Genomic DNA, 19,818 nt, shown 5'->3' with positions numbered 1-19,818 from the left:
TGTGATTTATTGAAGGGAAAACAACACAGGTAGCATCTGTAGCTTCTACAGGTTGTTAAAAGACAAAATTTTCATCAACACATCTGCAGCTCTCACCAACAGGTTGATTCAATGATTGCTCGACTGATATCTTTCTTGCATAATTCAATATGCCCTGCTTGCTTGTGCAAAAAGTCTTTGTGCATATGTGTGTTCTTGTGCTTATTTAAAGGTGAAGGTAGGTGAAGAATGAGGGTTTCACTAAAACCTGAGGTAAGACTACAGGTTTTCGATGACTTCAATGTAACAATTATGGCTTTTTTTTTTGTTTTGTTCTGTTTTTTTAGGCAGGACAAGGATTTTCTGTTTCATGATGGTAAATAATGGTTTATTAGTGGAGAATAGAGGCAAATTGACTTTGTTGAGGTCCGGGTTCTTGCAAAAATAGATCAGATGAATAAAAGGTAAAGGGCTCTAAGATCCAGCAGGTCAAAGGAATCTTATACAGTGCTAAAAAAAAGAGGTCACTATGGTAGAAAATGTTCTGGCACATTTAGGTAAAGGGTAAAGGATCAAGATTTTAATTTGAGGTCTTGCCTGTCCATTTTGCTCACTGAACGACTCGTACAATTATTTCTGGATTTTTTTTCCTATGTTTAAAGTAATTAATAACTAAGAAAAACTGTAGGAAAAAGAAAACTTCTGAGAGTTTAACACCTCAGATGACCTTTTGAGTTTTAGTCTTTAGAAGTAACAGGGGTTAGATCAAGATTTGAAGGAAGGGGAGCCTGATTGTCACTTATTAATAGATCTAAAAAAGTTTTTGATACTCCAGATTAGCCCATTCCCATCAGAGAACCAAATACTGCCATTTTTTGTCACTGTCCTCTTAAAGATGCAGTGATCACAGAGTGTAGATTAGGGGTGGCCAACTCCAGGCCTCAAGAGCTGGTGTCCTGCAGGTTTTAGATGTGTCCCTGCTTCAACACACCTGAGTCAAATATAGAAGTCATTCGCAGGACTCTGGAGAACTTGACTGCATACTGAGGAGGTAATTCAGCCATTTGATTCAGGTTTGTTGAAGCAGAGACACATCTAATATACCTGCAGGACACCAGCTCTCGAGGCCTGGAGTTGGCCACCCCTGGTGTAGATGCTTGTGAAGGACCCCTTGGCATCACACTGGTTGAGTATAATTTTTCAATCTTAGGACATACTTTCATCCAAACCACCCCCCCCCCCCCCCCCCCCCTCAAAAAAAGAAAAAAAAAAAACAAAAAAAAACCTTATCAAGTAGTTTTCGGTGCCTACAGCTAACCAACAAGAGTAAAACGAGGGGGGAAACAGAACATCTTCAAAAGAAAACAAGGCAAAACAAACTTTCAAACAGAAAGCCGACTCCTGTAACTTGTAACTATGTCCCTCAGATAAATACAGTTTAATGAGTCCAAAACAACAATCATTCTTACATCTAGACTGGACTATTGTAATGTAATGTTTTAGACATAAAAACATACTAGCTTTTTTTTTCCTTCAAATTCTGCTAACAGCTTTACTTCATTTTCGAAGGTTTTAAAAGTAGCAAAAAGTAGTTTTAAAAGAGAACTGTTAAGTCAAGTTGTCTCAGGACAATGAAGCCAAAGGACATGTGTCATCAATAGGACATCAGTGGCATCTGACAGAATGGCAGTATTTGATGCCATGGGATGACAATGCTTTGACTAGATTTAACTTTAGTTTTATAACGCATTGGCACAAACATTAAGGGATCATTCTTGTTTACTTCAGCCTGCTATAATTCCTATTTATCCTTCCATTGTTGCTAATCTTGCAGATGCTTCAGTCAGCTTGCAAATATCCCCAGATTGAGGTAGTAAAATATCTGTTTCTGGTTGATGTCTGTGTTAACCTTCATGCAGACCAAAAAGTAATGTTTCAAATGTTCATTGTTAATATTCATTTTATTTAGTTATGCATCCATTTTTGGTTATAAATCACTTTATTTGCTGTTTTCTGGGGCTCCTTGTTTCCCTAAATCTTTGAAATTTGCTAGCTTCACATGAGCCCTATTAGGTCTAAGCCTTCATCAGCAATGGCCCCAACCATAACCCTTGGTCTAATCGAGGCAATCAGAATACACCATTTTTGTGATCTCATTTTCTGTGATTCCCAAGTCTTGGCAATCACTGGATAAGGTTATGGTACTTGTGTTACCATCTATGATGAGGGCTAACCTACATCCATAGATGAGGAACAAGATTTTTAGAAGCTTTCTGGTGTCTGCTTGTAGTCCAGGATGTTTGACCAAATATGTTTGATTTGGTAAAATAGAAACTCAAAATCATCTTCGAAAGTTGGCTAAAAATGTATCTCCTTTCGTAAACAAAGGTTGTGGGCTGGATATCCGATATCTACTATATGGATATCCTTGCTACTCTGGAGATCCAAACAAGTGTCCCCAGAGCTCGGAGCACATTGGCCTGTCAGTAGAGGAGCCACTGTGCACCACAATTGAGCTGAAATAAACTAGAATGGTCCGTTAAAGAAGTGGAATCCTAAAAAAATGTTAAATATCTTTTTATCTAATCTAGAGATTAATTTCTTTCTTTAAAAACTATCTCTTTTAAAAACAGTTTGGGGCCATCATTTTGTAAATATTGCACATATATTAGTTCAGGGACAGATTCATGGCTTCAGGATTAAAACCAGATTTCGACGTTCTCATGTATAAAAGAACCTGTTTGTGTGTGTTTGCGTTGAGGTCAGTAGAAACCTTCTGCTTTAACCTGCAGGACATCACTGAGTCCCGGACGCGTCTGAAGAACCTGAAGAGACACAAAAGTAAAGATATGAAGGTCTCCCTGGATTTTAAAGGTGACCAAAAAGACTTCATGTCCAGTGAAGTGGTCCAGAGTAGGAAATGGGATTTCCAGGAAATCCAGTCAAGACCACTGCACAATTCATGGGTTGATAGGAATGATAATGATAGGAAATTAATTAACTTGGGTGCAATACATTTTAAAAACTGTAGCCTATTAATGAATACAAAACGTGGTTAAGTAGCACAAGCATATTCCAACTGCTGAGTCTGACACTGTGGGACTGTACTTGTATGGCAACAAGTACATTTTTTTCTGCTGTAGGCTGCTTGCACTGTTATACGGATGTATCCTGAATAGTACTGAGGCTACATCTGTGGAGGCAGAGAGAGGGTTTTCTGTCTGTGGACAATTTATTTGTCTGAACTCGCCTGAGCGCACAGTTAGAGCTGATGCACTTCCGGAAGAATGTAGAAATTAGTGAAAACTGAGTTACAAAGTGACTACAAGAAATTAATTGTTACACGTTTCTGATAATTAACAAATATGCATGAAGCCGATACAGAGGGCAAAATTGTTTTTGTCTTAATTATAGCAATTCAGTGCCTGTTTTATTTATGACTGGCCCATCTGATTTGTATATTACAGGCATATGTACTAATTAAAATTCATGATTTTGTTATAAAACAAAGAGAAATATGTAAGCCCACCCTGTCCTAATAAAGTCTACAATAGATTTTACTACTGTAGGCTATAATTTATTGCTTAGTTATTATGGTACACAGGCTACTTTGCACTCACAGCCTCGCACTAGTGGAGCAGCCGTAATACTTTGTTCACACAGAGTGCTGAATGTACCTTATATTCATACTAATGTTGAAGTTAGTATTAAAAAGAAACACATTTATTTCCTGGGATTTAAAATGTCCTAGTCCAGAGCTTTGTGTTTGATTCTTCTGACCGTCAATCAGAGAGCAGTATTACAGAGAGCCAGCCATGGAGCAGTAATGCTAACTCACCTTCAGTGTACTAATAATCTCTCCAAACAGGTGCTGAGCTTCCTCAGTGTTCGGCTCTTCAAAGTAATCTGATGCTGAGACCTCGACCACAATTGACCTGATGTTCTCGCACACACCTGTACAGGTACACAGAGGACTCTTTGGTATTCGCTTGATGAATAATGGCATGTTTCTATGACACGCTCAGAGTCAGTCATTGAGGCTCACTGTGGAAGTGCAGGATGGCCTGACCGCTCACGGGCGTGTGTGTCAGGATCAGCGTTCGCAGGCTCTTCTTCAGTCCAGCCTTACACAGCTCTGTCGCCGCCTGCAGGCCAAGGTCAGTAATACGCTCCAACTCCAACACCTGCAGCTGAGCACAGCTGCGCACTGCACACAGGTGAAGATATCATTCTTTTTTTAAATTTTTTTTTTTTTTTTTACATCAAACCAAACTGTAAGTTTACAGAGTTAATCCAAACTCCGTTTATATCAGTAAGGGTGTAGGTGCAGAAAAACAGGTATTTTTCACTCACCAACAACAACCAATCCCTGAGTCCCACAACCAGCTCCACCCACGCTGAGAGAGCGGAGGTGTGGCCAGCAGCGGCCAATTGTCTGCAAGCAGCGGTTACCAAAGCGAGTCGGCTGTTGGCTGGAGATATTGAAGAAGATAAAAATGGTGTAAAGGTGACCTATTCTGCACAATTCAGAATCAGAATCAGAATCAAACTTTATTGGCCAAGGTATGCTACGCATACAAGGAATTTGATTTTGGTTACAGGAGCTCACAGTGCACAGTATCAGAAGATAGGAAAACTCGGGAAAAATGCCTTGTGGCATGGACTGCGCATACAAGGAATTTGATTTTGGTTACAGGAGCTCACAGTGCACAGTATCAGAAGATAGGAAAACTCGGGAAAAATGCCTTGTGGCATGGACTGCCTGATGTTCAGCAGATCCTCTGCACTGTATGTGAGTGAGACTGACTCACATCTAACAGGACAAACAAACAAAACACGACGGAGCTCCCAACCAGTGTCGCCATCTGCGGCACCAACTCCATATTTAAAATTTTGGGCTCTATTAGATTCACAGCAGCTGGTGGATAGGGCTTCAGGATAGACACCTTCTATGACATCATAAAAAGCAGAGAGTAGAAAAAAACTGTGAAACTGTGAGTGTTTAGAGCAGTCTGAAGCCTCAGATTTGGGCTTAGAGGATTACTTGTACCTATACTGAAAATATCTATCTATACAGATATAGCACAGCAACTTTTATAGAGGTGTGTGTGTGTGTGTGTGTGTGTGTGTGTGTGTGTGTGTGTGTGTGTGTGTGTGTGTGTGTGTGTGTGTGTGTGTGTGCGCGCGCGCACTGACCAGGGGTGAGCTGGTGCCACCTGCAGGCTGGTGATGCTCCTGCATCCAGCACCCAAGGCCCAAAGAACCTCCTGACCGAGAGGATCTGAAGAACTCCTACAGATGACAGACAGACAATCAAGTAAGCAGACAGACGGGCAAAGATTCAGACAGGTAAACAATCTCACCTGTATGTGAGGGTCTGGAGGTTCCTGCTGTAGCAGCTGGCCAGCCACAGCGTCCTGTCGGTGAGGATGTGGGGACACCGAGAGATTGATAGGTGCAGCAGACTGCCCCCTGCTGACCGCAGGAGGGCCTCCACTCCTGGCTCCACACTTCCTCTGAGTGACACACAAACAGACATAGGCCAAGTAAACTACCCACAATGCACTCAGAGGACAGCTTTCTTCTCTTGTTAGATCTCAGTAACCTGTTAATGTTTTCATCGCTGACCAATCAGATGGCAGCTGGAGTCTGTGTTACCGTGACAACATGCATTTCAAAAAGATAAGAAAAGCTTTTACATTTACTTGGATGGAGTGTTAATCCCTGAGAGCTGTGTGTGTGTGCGCTTGTATTTCTGATTTTGTGGGGGCACAGCTGACACAATCATGCTGTGGGTGCTTATGGGGACAAAAAAATAAATCCTCATAATGTAAATAATTCGGTTTGAATGACGGCTTGACTCAGCGGTTGTGTGTTTGTAGGTGTGAATATTATTTTTTGGTTTAAACCCTCATCGTGACTGGTCAATAATACATTTAAGGACTGATTTGATTTGGGTTACAGCCAGGGTCCTCAGAAATACAGAAAGACGAAGCTTTGTGTGTGTTTTTTACCGTATGTTCCTGTGGTAATCCTCTCGCGTCTCATCGGTTCGACGGCTTCGAGGCTTCAGGTTGTTCAGCACCACAGACTGAGTTTGAGTGCACCACTGTGACAACGTCGTCAGGAACTACACAAATCACACAAAAACACATTTTTTTAAATGTTAATTAAACATTTTTATGCTTGACAATATCTCTCATGTATCCTTAACTTAACATATCCTTCTCTCTGCCACAGATCTAAAGACTACATTACAGAGCCAAAAGACAGTAACTCTATATTTAATCAGAATTCATTAATAAGCTCCATCAGTCTTTGGAGCATCTGTCTCACTGAATAAAAATATTCTGCTATATAAAAAACCAAACTACTCTACAAACTCAATTCAAAGAAAGATCAGAAAAAACAAGCGTACATTCAACATTTTGCTGTAAATCAAGACTGCTATAGCGATTTCTTGCGCAGATGTTATGCACACATTACTCAAGACTCATCAGCCGTGTTGGATGCAATACTGGTCACGAGGGAAAACTGTGTATACCCCAGCTGGTTGGAGAGTGGTTCCTGGTGGTTGCTGAGGTGAGTCTCAAAGAGGGTGTTGCACCAAAAAGCTCCTTATGATTGCTTTGGTTGATTGCTGCGGTCACCCGTAATTTGCTTGGAAGGCAATGACTTCTCTGCAAGCACTAGCACCAGTAATACTTGAAACGGAGAACAGTTCCATCAAAGTAAAGGTTATGCCTCAGTGCTGCAGCCAACATGTTTCAATGGGTGCAGCTTTTACCTTGAAGGTGAACTGACTCAGTTTCCAGTTTGTGTTGCACTTTTCACAGTTTCACTACAGCCCAGAGAGTAAATGATAAGTGTTTGCAGGCAAGTCAGCATCTTTCAATTTCTCAGTTTCTTTTCAATTTTATTTATATAGCACAAAAAAGACAACAGTCGCCTTGAGGTGCTTTATATTGTAAGGTAAAGACTCTACAATAATTACAGAGAAAACCCAACAAAATGACCCCCTATGAGCAAACACTTGGTGACAGTGGGAAGGAAAAACTTCTTTTAGCAGGAAGAAACCTCCAGCAGAACCAGGCTCAGGGAGGGGCAGTCATCTGCTGTGACCGGTTGGAGGTGAGGGGAGAAAGACAAAGACCGCTGTGGAGGTGTCCATGCAAAGTAAAAGTTACTGTGGCAATCTGCTAGCAACCAAAGGAATCACACGGAGGTTTTTGCCAACATACAAAATACACATTTTTCACTAAACAGCTCACTCACTCGCTCACTCATTTCCCAGCCGCTGCCAGCAACCTCCAACCACTTGCCAACTAGTTGGGGATTACACGTTTTTTCCCTCTCATGACCAGTGATTGTCAGATGGTTGAAGACCAGTCTCTAAGCCTGTGTGACTGGGATCTTACTCACTTGATCCTACAGGGTCATCATGATTGTTACATGTCCAACATAGCGGACAAGTTAAGGCCTTTACACACCGGACGCGTAAATTCTCTGCGAATGTTTCGTGAGTTAAAAATATTTTTCTATTTTTCGGACTCGTCTGTTCTTAATGCAGTCGTTCACACCGACCGCGTCATTTCACAGGACGGTTTTGCGGCATTTATTTTTTCGGATCAAGTTCGATTTTTCTGAGTTTCGCAAGCGAACAAACAGATCTGACCAATCAGAGCGCTGCATTTAGTAACATGAGCGCTCATAACTCAAAATGTACTAAATATACAGTGATGTGGGAACAGTAAACTCGTACTATTTTACCTCAGACACACAGCTACATGCTGTTCTGAGTCAGTCGGCTCTCTATTATTCTCTGCCTCATCACACGTAGTCCCAACTCTGCCAACAAGAGCTCAAACTGTCCCACTGACATCCCGAAATATGCGTGAAAGCGGCCATGATGCAGCTTCAACTCCGGGATCAAATGAACCCAGAATCTTTTTCTTCCTTCTCTTGTTTAGAAACATCAGGACCTCATTACATCATTGCATGATGTCAACTGCATGTTTTTTTTTTTGTTTTTTTTAACCGTCCGTTATATGAGGACGATTTATTAGCAAAAAAAGCAACGCGTCCGGTGTGTATGTAGGTTACATGACAGGTTCACATCCGAAAGATTCGGAATTTCGTGGCGTTTTTACGCAACGCATCCGGTGTGAAACGGCCTTTAATGTCGCGTGATTAGCAGTCATATTTACGAGATATTAAAATCAAGGTCAGCTAGCAGATCATGACAATAACTATTTGAAGATGGTAACTTTAACAGTGATGAGGATGATGAAGGCTTTGGTACCTCTGTCGACACCCTGGCGTTCTCCAGCCGGAGGCATGTCCAAACTGCTGGGTGCCTGGCAACAAACCGCCAATCAGAGCACACCTCGGCTGCACGCAGCAATGATCGCACATCCAAATATGGGAAGACGCAAAAAAGGCCTGCCCTCAGCCTCAAGGTGTCTGCTACCAGCTGTCTGTCGTCCAAACAAAGGGAGGGAGTGGAGCGGGGCGAGGAGGGGGTATCTGGGTCAGGGGAGCAGAGTATTGGGAAAGCAGAAGCTTTTATTGTGAAGCAGCCACAGGAAGTGTTGCATTAAAGCAGAGTCTGAAACAGCCAGAGCGAAAAAGAGAAAGGAAAGACAGACAGAAATGATATACCTGATCCAGGTGTGTGTGTCCTGGCAAAGATGAGTCTCCTCATCTCAGCACTGGTCCACAGCCCCTCCTCTTCTTCCTCTTCATCCTCATCTTCCTCCTCAGTGCTATGGTGACGAAAGTTTCTCTTGTTCCATGTTCTCCCCCATCCTTCTTCCTCAGCCCTGAAGAAAGACTTGCACTTTAAAACTTTTAGTAAGCAATGATTAAGCCCTGTTCAAAATGAAAATTACAACATTTTTCAAATTGAAAACAATAAAAGAAAAATATCTGCATACCAGAACCTTTCCTTCCTCCCATCTTCTCCTCCTCCTCCTCCTCCTCTCTCTCGTTGAGTCCAGGATGGAGTGTAGTGATGTGGGTGGAGATGTGCCGACACCCCTTCAAAGTTCCAACCTCCAGAGCCCAGAGACGAGGTCCGCATTCGTCCAGCATGACCGCTTGGGGACAGAAACCAAGAGGAGGCATCAGCATTTCTCTGAAAGTGCAAACTATGACTGGGTCGGGTGTGTTCATGTACCTGTAATGGTGTTCGCCGTGCAGCTGCTCTCCCAGCTTATAGGAGCTTGACACACTGTAACTCCTCTGAAAGAAGAAGAGGAAAATTTAAGTGAGACCTAACAAATTCCAAATCATAGCACATAATCTCATCAATATTTATTTATTTAAATAAATGCAGTGATTGCTAAGTATGCAAAGATACTAGATTCTGTAAATTAAATCAAAAATGTTTGTTTCCCACCCTGTTTCCAGCGGTTCCCTGGGTCTTATTTGCAATGATGTCATCGGTGCTACCATCCAGGCTGCGTCCTCCTCGGCTGCGTGCTGGCTCGTACGCCTCTGTGAGCATGTAGGGGTCGGCGTATGCGTACCTGCCACTGTGAGGGAAGTGGTTACGATGCGAGCGTGAGCCGAGCATCAGCAGCTGTCTCTCTGCGCGATCGGCTCGTTCCAGCAACGTCTCGATAAACACCTGTAATCAAAGAAAGCACGCGTGACAGAAAAGATTCATCTCGTTTCCCAACTTCCGCATGTTTACTGTACGCTGCATCTGTGGAGCAAAAGCAGTATATGGAAGGTTTATGAGAGGAGCTGCTAACAGATCACACAGTCATGATCTAATATAATGTTGTGAGAGTTTATTTTACACTATGAAGCACCTAGAGATGACCATTGTTGGGATTTTGAACTATATAAATAAAACTGAATTGAATGGAAAATGGGCAGCACGGAGAAATGGTGGTCAGCACTGCTGCCTCACAGCAAGGAGGTTGTGGGTATGAATGCACCAGCGGGGCCTTTCTGTGTGGGGTTTGTGTGTTTGTGCGGGTTTTCTCTGGGTACTTCGGCTTTCACTCACAGTCCAAAGACATGCAGTTAGTGGGGTTAGGTTAATTGGTGATGAATTGCCCATAAGGGTGAATGGTTGTCTGTCTTTGTGTCAGCCCTGGTGATCTGTCCGAGGTGTACCCGGCCTCTTGCCCTATGGTAGTGTCATGGTCCGGGATCCGTGTGACCCTGTGTGTTTTTGTTTTGGCTTCATTTGTCTGTTATTTTCTTCTGGGTTTCTTTTGGGTTGTGCGGTTTTAGTTTGTTATCTCTTGTCGCTTGTGTTTCCATGTGTCAAGTCTGCGTCTTTGTTCCCCCATCTGATTTCCTGTTTTATTTTGACAGTCTCATGTTCCCTGTACTTTGTGTTTAGTTTTGCTTCCCCTGTGTCATTAGGTTCATTTGGTTCACCTGTTGTTCCCTGTTGTTTTCACTTGCCCTAATTACCTTGTGTGTATTTAAGCCCTCAGTTTTCTTCTGTTCTTTGTTGTGTTGTCAGTGTTTCCCATCCTTGCTGTGTGTTTTTGAGTTTAGGGATTTGTTTTTCTATTTTCTCCCAGGCTTGGTGTATTTCCTTTTGTTGTAGCCTTGGTTGAGATTTCAGGTATCTTGTTTTTGTTCTTTTGTGCCTTCTGCCAATAAAGCAGTTTTTAGTTTATTCTGTCTCCCTCGTCCTGCGTTTGGGTCCACTCCATCCCCTCCTGCACTCAGCCCCAACTGTGACAGGCAGTTGGGATAGGGATGGAGTACCCACTCCAGATTGGGAATATGTTCCTGCTCCAAGTGGAAGAGTTGAAGTATCTCAGGGTCTTGTTCATAAGTGAGGGAAGAAGGGAGCAAGAGATTGACTGACAGATTGACTGTGGCATTGTAGTGATGTGGACGCTGAGAGTGAAAGCTGTCGATTACCAGGTTGGTCTACATTCCCACTCTCCATCTATGGCCACTGTCTCTGGGTAATGAGCCAAAGAATGAGATTGTAAATACCAGGAGCAGAAATGAGCTTCCTGTGAAAGGTGCAAGAGCTCTTCATTAGAGACAGGAAGAGATACTCCTCCACACTGAAAGTTGAGGTGATCCAACTAGAATGACTCCTGAGTCCCTCATAGGTGAGCTATCCCAGACATGCCTAACTGAGGGGACACTTGGGAATACCTTTGTGCCCCCCCCCCCCCCCCCCCCCCCCCCCCCCCTCAAAGAGCTGGAGGAAGTGGCCTGGGAGTGGAGGTCTGGGCAAATAAGGCAGGGTTTGCTATAGGGTGTGTCTGATGAGTCGCTGTTGTATGGATGGGTTCTTAGTCCAATCCAACATTTTGGTAATAACTTTCTTTGTGAATCTCTTGGATTTTGCTTCCTCTGTGATTGTTTGGCCCACTTTAATTGGTTTTGCCTCTGTACATCAAGCCCTCTGTCTATGTAGTCTTACAGTATCTATAACCCTATCAGTTTGTCGGTTTAATTTCCTGTTTGCCCTCTGTGTGCACCTCATTGTTCCTTGTGGAATTCTTGGGGGAGCGTGGCTTTAGGTCCAAATTGAATGGAGGTACTTTGACTGCATGAAAATTGTTTGCAGATCAGCCATTAAAGACTCGTTTTTTGTATTAATCCTGCTACAGTGCCTGACATTTGGGTTCTCTCTCCTATAGAAACTATAGAGAGGGTGTCTGTCTCCTGAATCCAAGCTAGAAGCTGGTTCCACAGAAGAGGGGCCTGAAAGCTGAAGGCTCTGCCTCCCATTCTACTCTTAAGTATCCTAGGAACCACAAGTAAGCCAGCAGTCTGAGAGAGAAGTGCTCTGCTGGGGTGATATAGTACTATAAGGTCTTTAAGATAAGATGGGGCCTGATTATTCAAGACTTTATATGTGAGGAGAAGGATTTTAAATTCTACTCTGGACTTAACAGGGAGCCAATAAAGAGAAGCAAATGTGGGAGAAATCTGCTCTTTCACAGAACAGATTATTATATAATATATACAGTACAAGCATGCAAGCCTTCATAAACCAAAAAAGTGTACTATTTGCCACCCACACCAGAACATTAGTTTCCTATATAAGTAATAACCTCAGCCTGGCCAATTCCCATAAAGAACATGAACACAGTAGAAGATCTGCATCACCTGCAGTCTTGATTTAGCCTCGGCCTCTTTCTCTGCCGTGTCCCTCAAGAAACACTCGATGTCGACCATCTCCCTGCAAAACACACACAATCCATAATGTACACATTATTAATATTCCAGAATGAATACAGTACAGTTGGAAAACCTAGAAATGCTGGCATGTCAGAAATTATATAAATGGGAAAGAAACAACAGCATGAAGAATATGCAGATACACAAAACCAAACAAACCGAGTGACCTCGCAGAAACACACACCCTCGGGCTGCCTCATTGTCATCTTACATTTATCATCCCAGCAAACCGCAGCCGGGTGTGTGTGTGTGTGTGTGTGTTTGTGTGTGTCTGTGTGTGCGTGACAGATTAAATGTGACGTGCCCTCTGTCTGTACACCATGTTTCCCTGCTCAGCGCGCTGTAGTTTCATGATATTACATTACACTCTGTTTGCTTCTGCTATTAGTGATTCGTTTTACACAAACAAAAAAGACTGACCGCACAACTAATTCTGCCACACTGCATCTACTGGTGCCAGAGGGAAGATTTTAATGCCCAGAGCAGTTCTCCTCATCTATTTGTACTCAGGATTAGCTACTTGATATTTAAATCTGATCACATTAACCTGCACATATTGTCTTCTCTTAAATTCTTTGCCAGAGTTCAAGTTTGCCACTTGGGGCTTTGTGTTACCATATGTTCCTGAATAAAATTAGCCAAAAACAATCTCAGCAGTTCCTGATTGCAGTGTTTCAGCATCTTTAAATGTCTGAAATGCCAGTGTTTTAGGCAAGTACTACATTAATAAGCAGCATCTTTTTTCTATCTTTTCCACAATTATTTATGCATGTTTGGTCGTTTTATTGGAGATTATGACACTGCTGGAAAATTTAAGTCACATTGGCTTCATAAATTTTGTGTTTTGAATCTTTACGTCCATGTGTGAGTCTGCTCAGAGGACTGGGAATTGTCCTGTTCGTGTCCATTTTGAATACATACCTGTGCACAGTCAGTACTTCTAATTATAGACTGTGTTGCATTTTGGAGTTTTAACTGACCAAAGGTGAAAAATTCCTGGATGTTCTGTTAGTAAAATTAGCCGAACAGCAAGCCACGATATTTGTTAGATAGTTGAAAACTCATTGCTCCTAGGCTATGAAAACCAGTCTATTAGCAAAACAAGTTAGAAATCCCAAAACACAGTTTTATCCGGTATATCCAGCAAACTTCCAGATACTGACTGTTGTCGTTCACTCAGCTCCTTCTCTTTTCCTGTCAGATCTTTATTTAATTGCTTCATCATCTCCATGGCAGCTGATACCTGTTGGGGAAAAAAACAAAAACAAATCAAAGCTCAGATTTGATTTACAGTGACTTAAAAATCACGTTTAAACCGTCCCTTAAAGTAAAGTCTCATCCACCTGTCGGGACAGGTATGCCGCCTTCTCTTCCACTTCCTGTTTCTCACTCCTGAGTCGTTCCTTGTCTCGCCTCGCCCGCTGTAGCTCCATCTCCCTCCTCTGTAGTTCCACCTTCAGTCGGCCCATGCGCCGGTTGACCCTCTCCTCGACCTCGGCGAACGTCCTTGCGATTTTATGATCCAAACCGAGCCCCAGTCGCTCCTCCAGCCCAATTCCCACTAGGCCCAGCTGGACCCCCACCTCACCAAGGTTCTTCCCAGGAAAAGGATCCACAGATCCAGGAATGGCCAAAGCAGTGGAGGAGATTTCTGAATGTACAGTAGAGGCAGGCAGAAGGCGATCTGAAGCACCGAACATTTCCCTGAGCAGCTGGGTAGAGGCAGATGATGAGGCAAGATCCAGGCAGGCGAGTGGCAGAGGCAGGTTTTGAAGTTCCATATCCAGAGAAGAACTCTGACTTTGGGATACAGCTGGGCCAGGCAGTGGGAGGAGAGCACCAGCTCTGGAGCTTCTGGCCCGAGCCTGAAACATTAAGACAAAGTTAATGGTGGCCTGGATTAGATCAGATCGAGAAGGTAATGTCCACTAATTTTTTCAGCTCCATCTTCAACATCCTTTAACCAGTATATTTTTTAGCATCCCTCCTCCGCACATGTTCAAACCATCTCAGCCTTGCCTCTCTACACTCAACCTGAGCTGTCCCCCTGAAGAACTCATTTCTAATCATGTCAATCCTGGTCACTCCCAAAGAAAATCTTAATGTCTTCAGCTCTGCCACCTCCTGCTTGGCTTCCTGTCTTTTTGTCAGTGTCACCGTGTCCAAACCATCACAGCAGGGCTCACTACCTTTCCTTTCACTTTTGCCGTTCTCCTTCTGTGACAAATCACCCCTGACACTTGTCTCCACCCACTCTTCACCTCTCTTGTGCACTGTCCATTGCTTTGGATGGTTGACCCCAGCTATTAAAACTCATCCATCTTCACTATTATACCTGTCTCCCTCTTATTCAAACACATATTATCTGTCTTGCTTCAACTGTCTATCACTCCTCTTCTCTTCAGAGCTTACCTCCACCTCTCCAGCCTCTCTTCCACTTACTCCCCGCTCTCACTACAGATCGCAGTGTCATCTGCAAACATCATAGTCCACAGAGACTCCTGCCTGACCTCATCTGTCAATCTGTCCATCACCATCACAAACAAGAAATGTCTCAGAGCAGATCCCTGATGTAATCCCACCCCCACTTTGAACCCATCTGTCAGTCCTAACGCACACCTCACCACTGTCTCGCTGTCCTCATACATGCCCTGCACCATCCTTAGAATAAAAAGAAATGAAACGTTCTCAATAAAAAGAATGAGAAGAAAAAGGATCACACTGGTGCACACTTCAGGGATGCTTCAAACTCATGTTCTGGGCTTGGTAGGCCTGTTTCTTTTCCGATGGAGCTATTTGACTATATAGTCAAGCAGTAGCATCCTTGAGTTTATGATGATGCAGCAATGTTTGTAAGAGTCTGACATGCAGGAAATGAGACAGAATTCAGATGGACAACCAGATTAGTTTCATCCATCCATCCATCCATCCATTTTCTTCCACTTATCCTTTTCAGGGTCACGAGGGGTCTAGAGCCTATCCAAGCTGTCATAGGCTGAGAGGCAGGGTACACACTGGACAGGTCGCCAGCCTGTTGCAGGGCAACCATTCGCACTCACATTCCCACCTATGGGCAATTTAGAATCACCGATTAACCTAACCCCAGTAACTGCATGTCTTTGGACTGTGGTAGGAAACCCGGAGTACCCGGAGAAATCCCACACACACGGGGAGAGCATGTGAGCTCCACACAAAAAGACCCAGACCACGGTGGATTTGAACCCAGGACCTCCTAGTTGTAAGACAAATGCACTTCCTTCTTTGCAATAATCTGATCAATATTTCTCACTTTTTTTGACCAAACCTCTCTTTTGTGTGCAAACGACTCAGTTTTTGCAGTCCTACCATGACCAGGTTTGACCAGAGAGATGATGCTGGAAAATTAGCAAAGTCATATCAAGTGGAAATGTTAGTTGGTTATCTTTATTACCAGCAAGTCTGAAACCTAAAGATATTCAGAGTTCCAGTTTTTACAGTGATGAAAACAGAAAAGCAGAAAATCTTCATGTCTGAGAGGCTGAAAAATGTGTGCAGATTGAGAAAATCATTTTGTTTTAATGTAAAGTGACTAATGACTGACTGTAGCTCCGTAGAGCTCCTTTGTATCCATGTTTCATATCCATCAGGTGATTCATGAGCCCTGTCAGACAGATTTACCAATCAGATCCATTATTTGTCTAAATTCTAATAGTTTTCCATCACGTGACCTCCAGGAGGCTCAAATGTGAGAATTTGATGCCTTTCTTTGTTCCACATGACAGTAAACTCATCATGTTTTTAGTCTTTCGCATATTTTAAAGTGAAAATTTGCATTAAAAAAGTAATGCAGCAATTAATCAGTGATGAAAATATCATTTTATTTGTTACCTGGGACAACACCAGCAGGGTCTCGTAGGTGTGTCGGCTGACCAGGTGAGCCCGGAGCTCAGGTACAGTTGAGAACCGAAACCCGTCACCGCAGCGAGGACAGAAGTAGGGCAGCTCCGAGGAAGCCGGGGAGGAGGAAGACATGATTTACAGGGAAGCAGCAGACCTGGAAGATAAAATATGAGCTCATCAGAGAACAACAAAGATGCTGCAGCAGAGATAGTAAGAGTAGAAGAAGAAACATGCAGAGTAAACCTGACTGAAAACTGGGTCAGCGCCAGTGTGAGCCCTACATAATTGATTCTGTGCAGATGAAGATTTAACGAGGCTCAAACCTGCACATTAAAGACAGCAGAACACGTGTGTTTGATTCATTCTTCATGGATATGCCGGCCCTGTTCATCCATGTTGGAGCGTCACATGCGTGTCCGTGTCCTGTGGCGAGCTGCTGGGTCTGATGTTAGTAGGGCGTGTGTGTGTTTGTTTCTGTAAGGCTAATTGCTCAGTGAGGCAGCATCTTCCATGCCGCTGGTCAGCCCTGTGCATGGGAATTTAAACATGCATGGATGAGCAGGAAGAAAGAAACGTCTGGGGCGTGGACTCTCTCCGTTCACCTACTTTAACCCGAGTCAGCCTCCTCTTCCTCTTTTTATGCCCTCCCCGCTTCATTTAGTATAGTTTTTATTGGGTAAGAGCCACAGTGAGCAGCTGTTGCAGGACATTATTGAGCCTTTGAGCAGTTTGAAAATAAAAATATAGAATAACAACAGACTTGTCCTTTAAGCAATACTAATATGTGTTTTAATTTTGAGTTATTGATGTTTTGTTACGCAGATTCATGCCCCGGGATATCAGCACGAATCCCCTAACAGTCACAAACAAGCCATTCATCCGCATCCCTCGGAGTGTCTTGTGGGAGGTGCTGGGGGAGCATGGGATGTCTCAGTCCCTGGACAACAGCAGTGAGAGCTTGGTCCATATAACCGGCAATAAGTCGGACTCGTTTCCTGTGGGTGTTGGACTCCGCCAGGGCTGCCTTTTGTCACCGATTCTGTTCATAATTTTTATGGACAGAATTTCTAGGCGTAGCCAAGTGGTGGAAGGCTTCTTCCTTGGTGGCCTCAGAGTCTCATCTCTGCTCTTTGCGGATGATGCGGTCCTGTTGGCTTCATCAGGTGGTGGCCTCCAGCTTGCAGTGGTACGATTCGCAGCTGAGTGTTAAGCAGCAAGTATGAGAATTAGCACCTATGTCTGAGGCCGTGGTCCTCAGGAAAAGGATGGAAAGCCCACTTTGGGTCAGATCGACTCAGGACACGCTGGAGAGATATTGCTCGAGTGGCGAGGGAATGCCTCTGTGTTTCACTAGATAAGATGCAGGAGGTTGCTGGGGAGAGGGAGATCTGGGTTTCTCTGCTTAGGTTGCTGCCCTCGTGAGCCAGCCCTGGATAAGTGGAAGAAAACTGGAGTATAGTATGTGTGGAGACAGAGGTGGCATTTAGCAGCTTTTGTGCCTGAACTCTTCAAACGGATGGATGATATTAAAAAGAACAATTATTAAAATATATCAGAATTACAAAATAAAGTAAATTTTAAATAAAAAGAAATTTTCAAAGGAAAGAGTTCAAAGTTATTTTGAAAAAGTTGGATAAAGACACAAAATGAAAAAAATCAGCTAATGTAACAATTATGACAAATTTAAATGTCCTCTTTTAGATTGGTATTGGGTGTAACGGTTAAATTACCGACAGAAATGACTGTTTACCTGAGCATAAAGTATCAATACAAGCACACTGACTCTGCGTCCAGCTGTAACTCTAATTATTCAAGCTGTGAAACATCTCGAAGTCTTCACACAGCTGTTCAAATAACAGGGTGCTAGAATCTGAAAGTTGTGGCACAGAGTCAGAAACTAATCATTGATTATTGGGACTTTGGCTGCAGCTCTGAGGAAAATAAACTGTCGATATTTATTTCCGGCTTCTGTTCATATTCATATTTTTTCCTTAACAGATAACCGGACTGACGGCAGCATCACCTCTTAGATCTGTAAAATTCGGAAACATAAATAAAGGTTTCCACCATTCACCCATCAATACCTGTGATTATCGATCAGCGGTCCTCGCGCCGTCCGAACCCACCCTTCCTGCGTCATTCAGCCCCCAAATCCCGTAGCCATGGTTTCCCGGCGCTCTCGTGCAGCTCCCCGGCGGCGGATCGATCGGTCCACTCGGTCCAATATCGACAACGTTTCCTCGTGCAGGAGCGGCAGCAGCAGCACCGGGAAAAGCTGCGCACGCAACGCGTGTGTCCGTGTGTGTGTGTGTGTGTGTGTGTGTGTATTCCTGTCGCCGGCGCGCAGCCTCCGCGTGCCGCTGCTGACGTAGAAGGCGCGTGATGTAGGCTATCATTCCTGATTGCTGAAGCTTTCTGTTGATTTCATAAATGCTGCTGCTGGAAATGAATTCTGCTTAATACATCATCATCGTCGTCATCATCATCACTACAACAGATTTACTGTTATAACAGCACAATGGAGGACAGCCACTTCCTCTGCAGTGTGTCTGACCTTTAACCCTCACCACAAGCAGAAAGAATCATTTGAGAAATCTCTGCTTTCCCAGTAAAACTGATTAATTGATTATGGTGTCAAACATATGGAATGGGGACCAGAACTGGCCTGCTAGATGTTTGCAGAGTACGAAAATGGTAATGAAGTTGTTTGAATCAAATTATTTAGTTCCAAAAACTCTCCGTGTGAAGGTTTTGAGCCTTTGCAGATCCACTGTGAAACTTCATGTGGAAACTTCACTTATTTTTTAAAGATATTTCAGGATGTTCATCATGTGACACTTTATTAAATGTTTACTTTTCTTTGTTCACATCGAAAGAAAAGGAGGTTATTATTAAAATGGTTTTAACTGAGCTCAAACCGGCCTTATATGCACTGATCAGGCATAACATTATGACCACTGACTGGTGAAGTGGATGACACTGATTGCCTCTTCATCATGGCACCTGTTCACGGGTAGGATATATTAGGGAGCAAGTGACCGGATCAGAGCATCTCCCAAACAGTGGCTCTTGTGGGGTGCTCCCGGTCTGCATCTATCAAAAGTGGTCCAAGGAAGGAACCAGAAACAAGGTCATTGATGCACATGGGGAGTAAAGGCTGGTCCGTGTGGTCCGATCCATCCTGGTTTCCTTTTACATCACATAGATTGCTGGGTGCGTTGCTTACCTGGGGAACACCTGGCACCAGGATGCACTATGGGAAGAAGGCAAACCAGCAGAGGCAGTGTGATGCTTTGGGAAAATGTTCTGCTGGAAAACCTCGGGTCCTGCCATCCATGTGGATGTTACATTGACACTTATCACCTACCTAAGCATTGCTGCAGACCATGTCCAGCCTTTCATGGAAATGGATCTGTTGCTAATATCTTGGTGCAGATACCACAGCACACCTTTAGGGGTCAAGTGGAGTCCATGCCTCGGAGGGTCAGTGCAGCAAAAGGGGGACAACACAATATTAGGCAGGTATATGTGAATAGTATAAAACGTGCCAGCTTGAAGCATTTTTACAGCCCTCTTAGTGAAAAGGTTGAGACTATATCCTGATAAACTGGACTGCTTTTGACTCAGACGTGAATTTGGTGCCATCAGCACTTTTCAGAAAAGTTGAGAGCCAAAAGACTGGACAAGTTGTGTAATGTTCAAAACGAATCATCTGCTGGAACAACTGAAAAACATGAAGTTAGTAACAGGGTCTAAAAAGAGCCTCCCAGAGAGGCATTTTGC

General features: G+C 43.5%; 1 protein-coding gene across 1 annotated transcript; it reads right to left on the bottom strand.

The window, feature by feature from the left end:
• Nucleotides 1-1,272: 1,272 nt before the first annotated feature.
• Nucleotides 1,273-18,265, bottom strand: LOC115797355 (F-box only protein 41). The gene is made up of 17 exons (XM_030753917.1): nt 18,120-18,265; nt 16,024-16,189; nt 13,500-14,021; nt 13,320-13,399; nt 12,085-12,157; nt 9,380-9,610; nt 9,158-9,222; nt 8,916-9,077; nt 8,641-8,801; nt 8,282-8,505; nt 5,994-6,109; nt 5,343-5,495; nt 5,176-5,271; nt 4,333-4,451; nt 4,025-4,186; nt 3,818-3,933; nt 1,273-2,804 (listed from the first exon to the last, which is right to left on the bottom strand). The coding sequence occupies exons 2-17, from the start codon at nt 16,165-16,167 to the stop codon at nt 2,742-2,744; spliced, it is 2,487 nt and encodes an 828-aa protein (XP_030609777.1). The 5' UTR covers nt 16,168-16,189; nt 18,120-18,265; the 3' UTR covers nt 1,273-2,741.
• Between the last annotated feature and the right edge of the window lie 1,553 nt (nt 18,266-19,818).

This window comes from Archocentrus centrarchus, chromosome 18 (assembly GCF_007364275.1).
Source record: "Archocentrus centrarchus isolate MPI-CPG fArcCen1 chromosome 18, fArcCen1, whole genome shotgun sequence".
Classification (NCBI taxonomy): domain Eukaryota; kingdom Metazoa; phylum Chordata; class Actinopteri; order Cichliformes; family Cichlidae; genus Archocentrus; species Archocentrus centrarchus.
Note: the sequence above shows the minus strand (reverse complement) of the source record. Positions and strands in the feature narration are given on the sequence as shown.